Source organism: Brachyistius frenatus, unplaced genomic scaffold, assembly GCF_029030835.1.
Source record: "Brachyistius frenatus isolate BFR_SWC_R1_liver_20210118 unplaced genomic scaffold, ASM2903083v1 Contig_23, whole genome shotgun sequence".
Taxonomy (NCBI): Eukaryota; Metazoa; Chordata; class Actinopteri; family Embiotocidae; genus Brachyistius; species Brachyistius frenatus.
In genome coordinates, this window is record NW_027210622.1 from 4,933,244 (window position 1) to 4,945,720 (window position 12,477).

The 12,477-nt window shown below is 41.6% G+C and overlaps 1 protein-coding gene across 1 annotated transcript in view; it reads right to left on the reverse strand.

The window, feature by feature from the left end:
- doc2g (double C2-like domains, gamma) overlaps window positions 1–9,353 on the reverse strand; it is a 37,170-nt gene extending 27,817 nt beyond the window's left edge. Inside the window, exons 1-5 of the mRNA XM_069697511.1 lie at window positions 9,183–9,353; window positions 6,538–6,943; window positions 5,998–6,077; window positions 5,381–5,455; window positions 6–115 (exon numbers count right to left, since the gene is read on the reverse strand). Of these exons, the coding sequence (XP_069553612.1) occupies window positions 6–115; window positions 5,381–5,455; window positions 5,998–6,077; window positions 6,538–6,925 (653 nt within the window). The 5' untranslated portion in view covers window positions 6,926–6,943; window positions 9,183–9,353. The remainder of the gene's footprint in view (window positions 1–5; window positions 116–5,380; window positions 5,456–5,997; window positions 6,078–6,537; window positions 6,944–9,182) is intronic.
- Window positions 9,354–12,477: the final 3,124 nt, after the last annotated feature.

Sequence of the window (12,477 nt, forward strand, 5' to 3'; positions counted from 1 at the left end):
CCTACCTGAGAGTTTTGGTGGTCATGTCGGCTGCTGTGATGCCATGATACACCAGCGTTTCATTCCAAACTGGATTCAGCGTATTCTTCAGGGTTTTTGTGCGTAGCTTGTTTGCCTGCAAGGGAAAATTAAAAGAATTATGTAAAGGAAGTCCTGGAAAGGGAAAGATCTAAAGAATAAAAGACAAGTGAGGAATGTTCAAAGGGCGATGGAGCAAGACGTTAGATCAGAATCAGAGAAAGAGAATATAAGATCATGAAAATGTAGCAAAAAGGAGAGACAAAAGATCAAGAAAAAAAGAAGGGAAGTATCATTTATGTCTGTCCCTCGGGAAATCGCAGACATCTGCTGGCTACTTTGTAGAAGAGGGAGAGGAGGCAAGGTTTCCCTCGCCTCACCTGTTCAATCTGTCTCCTCCCGTACATAATAAGACAGTCAGACCTCCAAAGCAAGCACTATGTCTAGAACGCAACACAACACAGCAGCCAATTAAACTGCACAACACAATCAACATGAAAAATGAAAGCTTTTCAGGAGAGGGAATGCCCACAAGCCCCTAATAGCTTCACCATTCCTACATTTGTCTTCAAGATATGTTCATCTTGTTTCATTTTTTTTTTAATTTAAATGTTTATAAACTCTTTTAGAAATTGGGATTGGATGCCAACAAAAGGCAATTTGTACTGACTCCAGAGATAGAGTTTCTGCACTCACAATTGTGAGTTAGTGAGCCCTTGTAGAGCCAAAGGCAGAACTAACTGGATTTCAATAATAGGAAGTGTTTAATGAAGGACTCTAAGTACAATTTTGAAGGTGTCCTTATTTTACTCTAATACTTGCCAATTACTTTGCAGATTTTTGATTTGAAGTCTCTAAATAGTATAAGAAATAAAGTACATAAAAGGGTGAGTAATGGCACTTTGTTGTTTTCTTCTTCTCAAAAAATACCATGAAAAGATATGTTTTCTTTGGTGTACTTTCAATCAAATATGGGTTTACATCATTTGCAAATCATGGCAGCATGTTTTTATTTACATTTTAGACAGCGTCCTAACTTTTCTGGAAACGAGGTTGTACTCCTGCTTACGAACGTTTGCTAAAAAACTGCCAGCTGTTTTAGGAAAGTACTTAGCCCTTAAAAAATGAGCACAAATGTTAACAATGCATTTTTGCTAGAGCGCAAAGATGACTGAACATATTGAGAGAAGGATTAACACAGGATTTGTTTCGGTGTTCTCGTGGGATTTGTTGATAAAACATGGAATTTTGGCAGCCTTATCTTTTAATCTCCCCAAAAGCAGACAATGTGGACACAAATATTTAGACCATTTGTTACAACTAATGCATACATGTTACTGCATGAGTATTTGGCATCCAGTTGTGTTACAATGCCTATAAAAAGTATTCACCCGCCTTGGATGTTTCACCCTTTTGTTGCTTTTATACTTGAAATCATGGTCAATATAATTTGGCTTTTTTGACAAGAATTTGCAAAAAGAAAACTCTTTAATATCAAAGTGAAAACAGATTTTTACAAAATAATGTCAATTCATTAAAAATATATAAGGTAAAGTAAATGATTGCATAAATATTCACCCCCTTCAAGTTAGTATTTAGTAGATGCACCTTTGGCTGCAATCACAGCACTGAGTCTGTGTGGATATGTCTTAATCAGGCTAGCACATCTGGACACTGCAATTGTTCTCCATTCTTCCTTGCAAAACAGCTCAAGCTCTGTCAGGTTGCTCGGGGATCGGGCGTGAACAGCTCTTTTCAAGTCCAGCCACAAATTCTCAATTGGATTGAGATCTGGGCTTTGACTTGGCCACTCCAGAACATTCACCTTGTTGTCTTTGAACCATTTCTGTGTAGGTTTGTATGCTTGGGGCCATTGTCTTGCTAGAAAATAAATCTTCTCCCAAGTTGTAGTTCTCTTGCAGACTGAGTCAGATTATCCTCCAGGGTTTGGCTATATTTTTCTGCATTCATGTTCCCCTCTACCTTTACAAGCCTTCCAGGGCCTGCTGCTAAGAAGCATCCCCAGAGCATGATGCTGCCACCACCATGCTTCACGGTGGAAATGGTGTGTTTGTGGTGATGTCCATTGTTTGGTGTTCGCCAAACATAGCGTCGAGTCCGATGGCCAAAAAGCTCAATTTTTGTCTTATCAGACCAAAGAACCTACTTCCAATTGACCTTGGAGTCTCCCACATGCCTTTGGGAAAATTCCAGGTGAGATTTCATATGAGCTCTTTTCAACAGTGGCTTTCCCTTTGTCATCTCCCATACAGCTTCGACTGGTGAAGAACCCGGGCAACAGTTGTTGTATGTACAGTCTCTCCCATCTGCGCCACTGAAGCTTTTAACTCCTTCAGAGTGATCGTAGGTGTCTTGATGGCCTCCCTCACCAGTCTCCTTCTTGCCCGGTCACTCAGTTTGTGAAGACGGCCAGCTCTAGGCAGATTTACACAAGTGCCATACTCCTTCCATTTCATAATGATGGATTTAACTGAACTCTGTGGGATTTCCAGGGAGTTGGAAACCTTTTTGTAGCCATCTCCTGACTTATACTTTTCAATGATCTTTTCTCTGAGTTGTTTGGAGTGTTCTTTAGTCTTCATGTTGCAATTGTAGCAGGGATACTGATGAACCAGAGACTGGACCTCCCAGACACAGGTGTTTTTATACTACAATCACTTGACACACATCAACTGCACTCAGGTGATCTCCAATTTAACTAATTGTGACACTGCTGGCATCAACCAGCTGCACCTCCATTGAATTAGGTCAGTCACTTTAAAGGGGGTGAATATTTATGCAAACACTTATTTTACATTATACATTTTTAATTAATTGACATTAGTTTGTAAAAATCTGTTTTCACTTTGACATGAAAGAAGCTTTTTTTTTGCAAATTCTTGGCAAAAAAGCCAAATTATATTCAGAACGATTTCATGTATAAAAGCAACAAAAGGGTGAAACATCCAAGGCATTGTATATCTAAAAGACAAGTGTTTGTAATTGTATTTTTGATATTTACTGCTATTAACACAAATTTTGAATAGATATATCTCTCATGGAGCATTTTAACATTGTGTTGTTGCTAAATGTATTTATTTGAAAGGATCTGCTGGCTATGCAAAATTGTGCTGTGTGTACACTCTGCATGTTCAGCCGGAAGAGAAAGTGTACACTCCTCTCTACTGCTGCTCATGTCTGAAGCTTCAGCGTCAAACACCTCAGCTCTCATTCTTTTTCTTTCTGCCACTGTCAGCCTCTTGCCTCGGGGCCAGATCCTGAACCATCCCTGCCATCTTCTTTTCTTTCGGTCTGTTTTTGTTCCCACACCCTATTGTTCTGCCTGTGCCGCCTTCCCTCTCCTTCCCTGTCCTCTCATTGCTGTCCCCTTTTGTACTTTCATTTTTCTGCAGGAAACTTGCAGCTTATCGACAACAGCCAGCCCACCAGACCTCGGTCCATCGAGGGAACAAGTGTTTTCGATTCATGTTTTTTGTTTGATTCATGGATGTGCAGTAGGAGACGTGTACATGTGGACTCGCAGCGGTGTTGCACAGCTGTATACGTGCCAGCGCAACTGAACAGAGCAGCTATATCTCTCAAATCACTATGAGCCATTTTTGACTGAATTGGGTTGGTTTTCTGAGCACATCATCTTAGCACATGCTCCATATACAAACATTTAAAACACCAGCTCCCTCTCCCTTCCCTCTGTCACTCCCTGCCTCCATGTTCCCTTTATACTGGTGGTTTTGCATCTGTTTCTAAATGTTTTATCTCAGCCCTCCATCTGTCCATCACTCTCTTCCTCCTTCTCTCCATCTGTCTGCATGGATCTTTTTATTTATTTCACACTCCCTCTCACTCCAGCCCGACTTCCCGGAGCTGTGAATTCTCCAAGCATCTCCGTTAGGCTTGGGCAGATGAAAATACGAAAGACCATCACAGAGGCACCAAGAGATACTGTGTCTGTGCATGTTTGTGCATGAGACAGAGAGAAAGCAGAGAGAAGGCAGAGATCGGGCGGGAGGGAGGGAGGGATGGCGGGAGCTTCTCTGTGTGACTAAATCCTTAGCATGTGTCTGCATACTCACAAGGTCATGCACCGCGTGTTACAGTGTGTGTCACAAGACGGCATGCTTGACTGTATCCTGGCTAAAGAGCGTGTTGGCGGATGTGAGATGGGGGCGGGGGTCGGAGGGTGGGGGAGCCGTGTGTCTCTGTTCTCCATATTTTAAATATACTCTAAACCTTTTTGCGTTTGGATTAGTCATCGCAAAGCTCACATACTGAGTCTGAATGTGGACAAGAGAAGATGTGTGAGCGCTCGTCTATCATCCTCACTTCTACACGTGCACGCTCTCACTTTTCAAGTGACGTGGCCCCCGTCTGGTGGGTTTAACAAACAGTGTTGGCTACATGGCTACTTACTTACTCATTGACGCTTTCTCTGCGCCCCACCACCACCACCGCTACCATCCCTCTCCCCCATCAACACTTGCCTGTTGACGTGAGCCGTGTAACAATCCTCCCTGTTTCCATGACAACCACCTGCTGCTGTCCTCCCCTCATCTGTCTCTCCTTCCCTCCCTCCCTCCCGGTCTCCACTGCCCCCCCCCCCCTCACTCCCCCTCTTCCTCCCTCTCAGTTGTCTCCCCTCTTGCTCCACACACTGTTGGTATTTCAAGGTCAAAGAGGGTCACATGCAGATAGCGAGATAGAGACAGAGATAGGGCTGGGAAGTGAGAAAAGGAGTGATAACAATGGGAAAGGAAGACGGACAGAGGAAGGCTGGAGGACAAAAATCCCTCAGACGTTGTTATTGTTAGCACCTTAGACCTCAGACGTTTGCCTTGCTCAACCTGTCTTGCCTCTGTGTCCTCCCCTGCACTTATCATAACCTCATTTCGTGTCAACCTTGAGCCAAAATGGCCGACAACAGGTTGCATTCTGGGGTTAGCGTTGTGGCGAGCATTATCGTGCTGCTTGAGCTGAAAACAAGACAAGAGTGGTGCAGCTCGATAAAGTACAGCAGTGGACGAGCCACATTAAACAGCAACCGACTGAAATGCTTTCTGCTCAACTGCTTGAAACAACACACTAAATTAGTGTCATGCAACATTTCTTGCAAGACTGTTTTGATCTTTTCATGGTGTCTGATGAACAAGAATCAACAAAGATTTGTATCTACAGAAAGTAAATGATGATTGTTGTTGTTGTTTTGTGAATAAATCATCTTTTTTTTAAAAATTTTTAGTTACGGTTACGGTGTGAGTTTAATGACAGAGTATCAGCGTCTGGGAAAGCCCAGAGTGGTAGCATGTTACATTAATTGCCATCGAGGTAAGGTTGGAGCACTGACCTTGCTAGCCCCGGGGAGAAGATGAAGCTTGACGTATGGATCAGCCAGCCCGTTAGAGTCCATGGCTTTCAGTCCCTGTGGGACACAAGCAGATACACACATGTGCAAACACACACGCATACTGTAGTGTCAAAGGTGACGTCATCATGCCCTCAAACACTTCACACCACTGACAGGGCCAGAAAAAGACAGCGAATATGACAGACCTCTTCTACTGTAGTTACATCTCAATAGCGCTTCTGGGTGTTTCTTTCTATGCCAGTATTTTCTACCCTCCTCGACGCCTTTGTGTTGTCCTCAAGGGAACTGTTCAGCGAGATTTACATAATTAACGTCATGTGACAGTCCGCAATGCAAGGCTTGTGTCCTTGTACGGTGGCCATTCCAAGATGTTTCTGCAAAAGCAACCTAGCAACATTATCCAGCGTTTCGTAGTGCCGTGAGATGATTTTGTCTTGAACTGACAAGCAGCGAAGGGTGTACGACGAACGTGTTTCTCTAAAAAACGCAAAAGCATTACAGGAGAATTGTTTTCATTGGGCCTTCAAGGAGCATTATGCAACCGCACACAAGCAAACAGTCTGTTTATATGAAGAAAGTATTAAAATTGTGTGTACCTTTGCCTTGTTAATAGTACAATGAAGACAGTTGTTCTCTTGATCAAAGAGCAGGGTGAAGTCCAATGTTCCCAGGTAGGCTAAAAAAAAAAAAAAAAAAAAAAAAAACGGCAATTATTGTCAGTAAGAGGCCCAGATACAGACACACAGTCAAAAGCTCTGAGTCATATTTGTAGCAGATGGCCTCTTAAAAACATGAAGCTGCCTAATATGAATTGATCTGTCTTGTTTTATTACTCTTTGGGAATGAGCAGAAACTCCCCTTAATTGCAACATTGTGTAATAAATCATGAGAGGCACTGTGTCACACAAAGTGGGAGTGACAAACACTTTTGGGGAAAATGCTTGACTCGACAATTACTCTGCAGGCATATGTTGGGCTTCTAAGGAAACAGGCAGAAACTCAAATTGAGCAAAACAAGCTGACGCTTCACTCCAAAGTTGTTTTTATGCTGTATTGTTTAGTAATTTCCACATGAATGAGCGTATAGGACTGTAAACATTGATCCCTAAACTTTGTTCACCCTCCTCAGAACTCACTGTCATCATCGTCCGAGTCGACCACCTCCTCTCTGTCTCCGTCATTGTCCACTCTTCTCTCCCCATCCTTGAATCCTACACCCGTCTCCCCATTGAAAGTCTCTTCTTTCAGGATCTTCTTCTCCCTGGGAGGCGGTGGCGTGCAGGGGTAGTCGTGGAAACGTGGGAAGAAGTCTGATATCTGTGGGATGGGGAGGATGGGCCCCGGGCACACGTTAATGGCAAAGTGCTCCTGCATAGAGATCTTGACCGGCGAGGGCGGGGGCGGAGCAGTGGAGTGGGGCGTCGCCGAGGGGGAGGAGGCGGATGGGGAAGGGGTGGAATTGGAGGAAGGGGGGATGGCCAGGTGGGAGGTGGAGGGCGGGGGTGGGGGTTTGGAGACACTCATGTGGACTGTCAAACAGGACTGTGGGATGAAAATGAAGGGGTGAGCCGGAGGGAGAAAGAAATGAACGAGGTGAGAAAGATAAAGAGAGTAAGAGTCATATCCTCAGCCTCCTGTGAGTTTGCAACTTTCTACTTTCTGTGAGTTCACACAGCAGCAGGGGTCAACTCTTTTCAAGGCTGGAATTCACGACACATCTGAAAACAACCTGGATAAAACTGAAAAAATTGTTCTCTTTCCGTCCACTGATGCAATCCTGACTTCTCAAAAGCCAAAATAGCCAAACCTTTGACACTTCAAGTGTGACTCACACATTGTGTCAGCGCACCAAGTCTGTGCTCAGAATGAATATTCAAATGTAGTGCTGCAAAGTATGAACAAGTGATGTCACTTGTGTATCTGCACTTCACTCTAATCCTTCCCTTTTCTCTCTTTCACTCCTCTCTCTCTCATCTGCAAGTCCCCTGAGCAACATTTACATAATACCATTTGAAGTCTTTCTCATTCCTTAGCATATTTGTCACTAAATGAAGCATAATAATTGTTACCAAAATCCATCCTCGTTAAGCCAAATGCTATCATTTCCTATTTCCTTCATAATGATTGAGAAAGACTGAAGATATGTTCTCTCATGTACTCCCACAGCGCTTCTGTGTCTTTAATATTTCAAGACCTAGTTTGATTTGATTGGTCACAGACACAAACTTCAAACATAAATGTGGCAATGTTCCCTTTGTTTACTGGTGCTGTCCCAGATCAAACTGTTAGAGATAAAAATAACTAGATCATAAAAAACAGATTTGGTCTTCACTTCACAAAATATACAGACAGTAAGAAAAATACCAGATCCACTTTATAAACAAGCAGCTTCACATAATGACAACAAAAGCACCACGGCTAAACATTTCTACAACTGCAGGTCATTTGAGGATGCATGTCACTTGTCATCCTCCCATATGTTACATGTTTCCTTCATGTCACTACTGGTTAGTGGCAACCGATGACCTCTGTTCTTTAATGTCTAAATGCAGTTTGTGTTTCTCCTGTTGCGGGGGAGTTCAAGACGGCACTCTTTCTCGAATGAAATAGTTTCCTCTCCGTTTCATGACTGATGCGTCTTCTGTGGATACAAATCTTGACGCTCTTTGGTCCTCTGTTATTTCAGTGCAAATTCACATATCAAAGTGTTGACTCTACTTTTGAACACATTTTCATATTGATAAATTAATTAATAATAGAAAAAAACAAAAAAACAATGAAGCTCACATAGCTCAAACTGACATCTTCAATTTGGCTGTTTTGTCTAACCTAAAGATATTTTATTTAGATGAATAAAAAGTTTGGAAATGGAGAAATGATTGGTATTTTGATTAAAAATTACTTCAAATCTGCGATACTGTAAATCCATGATGAAAATTGTGATTATTTTTCTATTTACTGGCACTACAAGGATTAATTGATTTGTTGTTTCAGTCATTGGAAACTTCAAGTCTCTTTTACAGCTGACAGTGTTCAGGCTGTATAATTTATCTTTACAAAAATATCATATTGGATAAGTTGTGTCCTTTTTCTATGATGTGTTGAAATGATCTGTCTGTATGTTGGTGTGGAGAGTTTGCACACTGCTAGTAGATTTCGCCTTTAAATTGAAAATGTTTTAGTTGTATGTAGAAGCCACACAAAAATCATTAATAGAACAAAACAGGTATAAAAAAAATACTTGTTGTTTTACATTGTGTTCATCAGTATTGCTGTAAAATCATCTCTAGTGCATAATAAAACATGTTGACTCTTTCGGTCATGTTCACATACATGTGAATATACAGATGTACCATGTCAATTTTTTTTGATATACATTCATATCAACACGGAACGAAACTTAACTCAGTTATAAACTTGCATTTCCAAGAACACATGCCATCTTCTTTACCATACTATATAAGTTACAGTACAGTAACACTCCCTCTCTCTCTCTCACACACACATGTGTTTTAAGACCCTCAGCCCAAAACTGCCTGCTCGCATCATCAATACCTACACTCATTCATACACTCGCACCGCTCTTATGTAACAACACCCAAATATTCACTGCCTGGGTGCCCTCATACAAATGATCACTTGCAGCATGTTGCTTACAAACTCATCCGCTCCAGCCCTTTTACATACTGAGACAGCGCACAATAGACCACATGTGCACACACACTTACGGACATTCATGCACAAATATAGCCACCCACAAAAAAAAAAAGAAAAAACGTACCCAGGGACAGTCTTCATCTGTGCCGGCACTCCATCTTGCCTGTTTTCACGTCTTCTGTCTCTCACACACTGTGGAGCATGCAGACCAGCTTTGAGTCAATATATCCCTCTGTACTCTCTCCCTCTCTCTCCTTCTGTCTCCGACTCTGTTCATCGTTCACTCTCCTCTCCTCCTCTCCTCTGTCCCTCCCTCTTTGCCTTCCCCTTTAGTTGTGACGTATCCAGTTAAAATCCCCATCAGTTGTTTTTAGACTGTGCACATAGTACCGTCAGTCACTTTCGCTGCAGTGGGGAGATTTAAGGAAACCTGGTGAAAAAGGTGTGTGTTCGTCTGTGGAGGTGTGTGTGTGTGTGTGTGTGTGTGTGTGTGTGTGTGTGTGTGTGTGTGTGTGTGTGTGTGTGTGTGTGTGTGTGTGTGTGTGTGTGTGTGTGTGTGTGTGTGTGTGTGTGTGTGTGTGTGTTCATCTGTGGAGATGTGTGTGTGTGCGTGTGTGTGGAGGGGAGAGGAGGTGTTTTTGTGGTGGATGAGGTTTTTTTATTATGGGTGCAAGAGGAGAGCGACGGAGAGAGGGAGAGTGACAGACAGACCGGCCAAGCAAGACAGAAAGACAGACGAGGAGACAAACTGACATCATATAGACAAACACAAAGCGACACCAGCAAAAACAAACACACACAGAGGCATATATATATAAATATATAAATATATATATCTTATATATATATACACACATAGACACAGTACATGGAAAGCAAAATGGGTGTGAAAACACTGGACGCTGACATAAGGAAATATTGCTCTCGGATGAAAAAGGAAAAAAAAAAAATTACAAGGACAGAAAAAGGAAATTAAATTCAACATGTTGACTGAGCTCAACAAAGCACACTGCCAAACCATTAAATCACACTGCCAGATTACTTTGTGTTGGCTAGTGCTATGGCCAGTATCAGACAAGCAGGCGTGTGTTTGAAAGTGTGTGGGGTTGTGTTTGACTGCATGCATCCAACTGTAGCAGCCCTTATAGTAACGGCTGCCACCTGCCACAGTAATAAAATTAATCAAAGACAGCGATGCATCAATAGCACACTTATATAGGATGTCACTGAGCCAAATTACTCATGGACAAAAGAATGAGTGGATGAATGACAATACACGGAGGGGATGCATGACTGTGAGAGATTAAAAGAGAAACATATAAATAGTTAAAACCCTACTGTTCTGTTTGGGTTTTTAAAACACAACATTGTTTTCACACATTCATACTTCATAACATATGTATAGATTTTGATATTTTACCTGTGATTTATGTCGACAGTACTTTTTACACATCTCTAAATCTTCTAAATCCTAAATAACTCTTGTGGATTACTGTTTTGGTGAGTTTTATCACAGCCAAGACATTTGACAGGGCTTTAGACCTGTCTGTCATCTACTAATTCCAAATAGAACTCACCATGTAGGATCACATAGAGAAGATGTTTTAGTCTATGCTGACTTTTAGGCAATAGTCCATGTACCATATGAAATGTATTATTTGGTGAAATAATAATGATGTATGGTCAAATTTTGTCACCTTCATCAAAGTACCACTTTATATCAGGTTTAGATCAATTCCAAAAAAAAGAAACAAATTTTGAGGGAAAATACATTTTGCAACTATTAGGATAATACAACAATGGATTCCGTAGGAAAGGAAGCCAATTTCTCTAAAACACAAGTTAAGGGGGAGAAAAAAGAAAACAGAAAAAGTGTGAGAGTAGAGAACAAAGGTGGAAAACAACTTCAAAGGAAAGCTGCTTTGATCGTAGCACAGAGCAGAGAGAGATATTTCAAAACCAAATGTATAGCTGGGCTGGGTGTAAAATGCCAGAGGACTTTTAATTTGAAACTAAAGCTTTTAATTTGAAATGGATACCGGAAGTCACAACATTTGGCCGACCAGTGCTTTCATTACTTGGTCACTCAGTGACAGATATTTACATTAATAGGGCTGGCCCTGTTGTTGCAGTCCAACCTAAAGTGACCCCTCAGTTGCTTTTCATTCAGAGTGCGCCCACTAGTGGCCACAGAAATATTGTAGAGAGTAATGAAGAGAAGTGACTAAGTTTTACAGCCTGAACGTGTACATAGTGGAGGAGTTTGAGGTCACTGGATAGGTTGACAAAACACTTTCACATGGGCGAGCGCTGTTCATTTCCCAATGGCGGGGCTTGAGGTGGTAAGGGGTGGGTTGAACGGGGAAAGGTGGGGATGATTCTCCTTAGTACCAAAATGACCAAAATGCCTACCCTATGTTAACCTGCCATTCTCCTTTTCATCCCCTAGAAGAGGGTTTTTCAAACTGCAGCCTGCAGTTCAGGAACACCCTGTTTAAAGTTGTCTGTCGTCCACAAGAAGATGCCTGTCAGGATACCGTTTCACTTTTTTTTTTTTTTACCTTTAACAAATATCGACATCGACCTGCTATAAGCACCTTATGTCTGTTTGGAATTATTGTGATAGTATCATAAACAGGCTCATACTGTTTTATGCCGGTGATTAGTTTGTTCTATGTACTAATATATCTACATTGTAGCCATCGATGAACAAAATATTCTGTGTGGCACTCGAGCTTCCAGTGATCTTTCTATCTCTCATTGTTATTTGAACAGCCCTGCCCAATAGTAGCAGAGACAGTGCAGGAGAACATGGGTTGTTTAGTAAGTCTATCTGTTGTTAATTAAGTTTGCCTGACTCATTGATCATGTGTCTGACTGAGGTTTGTGTAAGTTAGAATCTATGGCCGCGCCCATGACTCTGAGGTACTGTACCAGCAGCCTACCGTGCTGTGTATCGACAAATCACATTGTATTGATAAATGCGCCAATGGATCCATCCCCTCTGTTAAACAACAACAAATCACCTGCTGGCTAAACCTGACCAGGTTGTTGTGCCCTAATCTTAACCAAACAGAAGTAAACTTGCTGATAGCTCAGCTGTACATCAGGAAACACTTCTATGAGTTGAATTCAGAGGGTGGGGACAAACATAATCATTAAAAAGATGATCAAAAACAAGACTGATTAATTAAATTAATGGTCAACTAGGGGGAGAAGGGGGGTATGTGAAGGCATGTGCTCATCCATTTGTGAACACTTACATTTACTTTGGGCATCTCATTACTATCAGCATTACCTCATCAATATTGCGTTAACAGACCATTACACTGTATATTCATTAATTTGCAAAAAGAACATGGGGGCTAAATGATTTGAAATAAGATAAATGAATACTCAGTGTACCGATGCCAAACCAT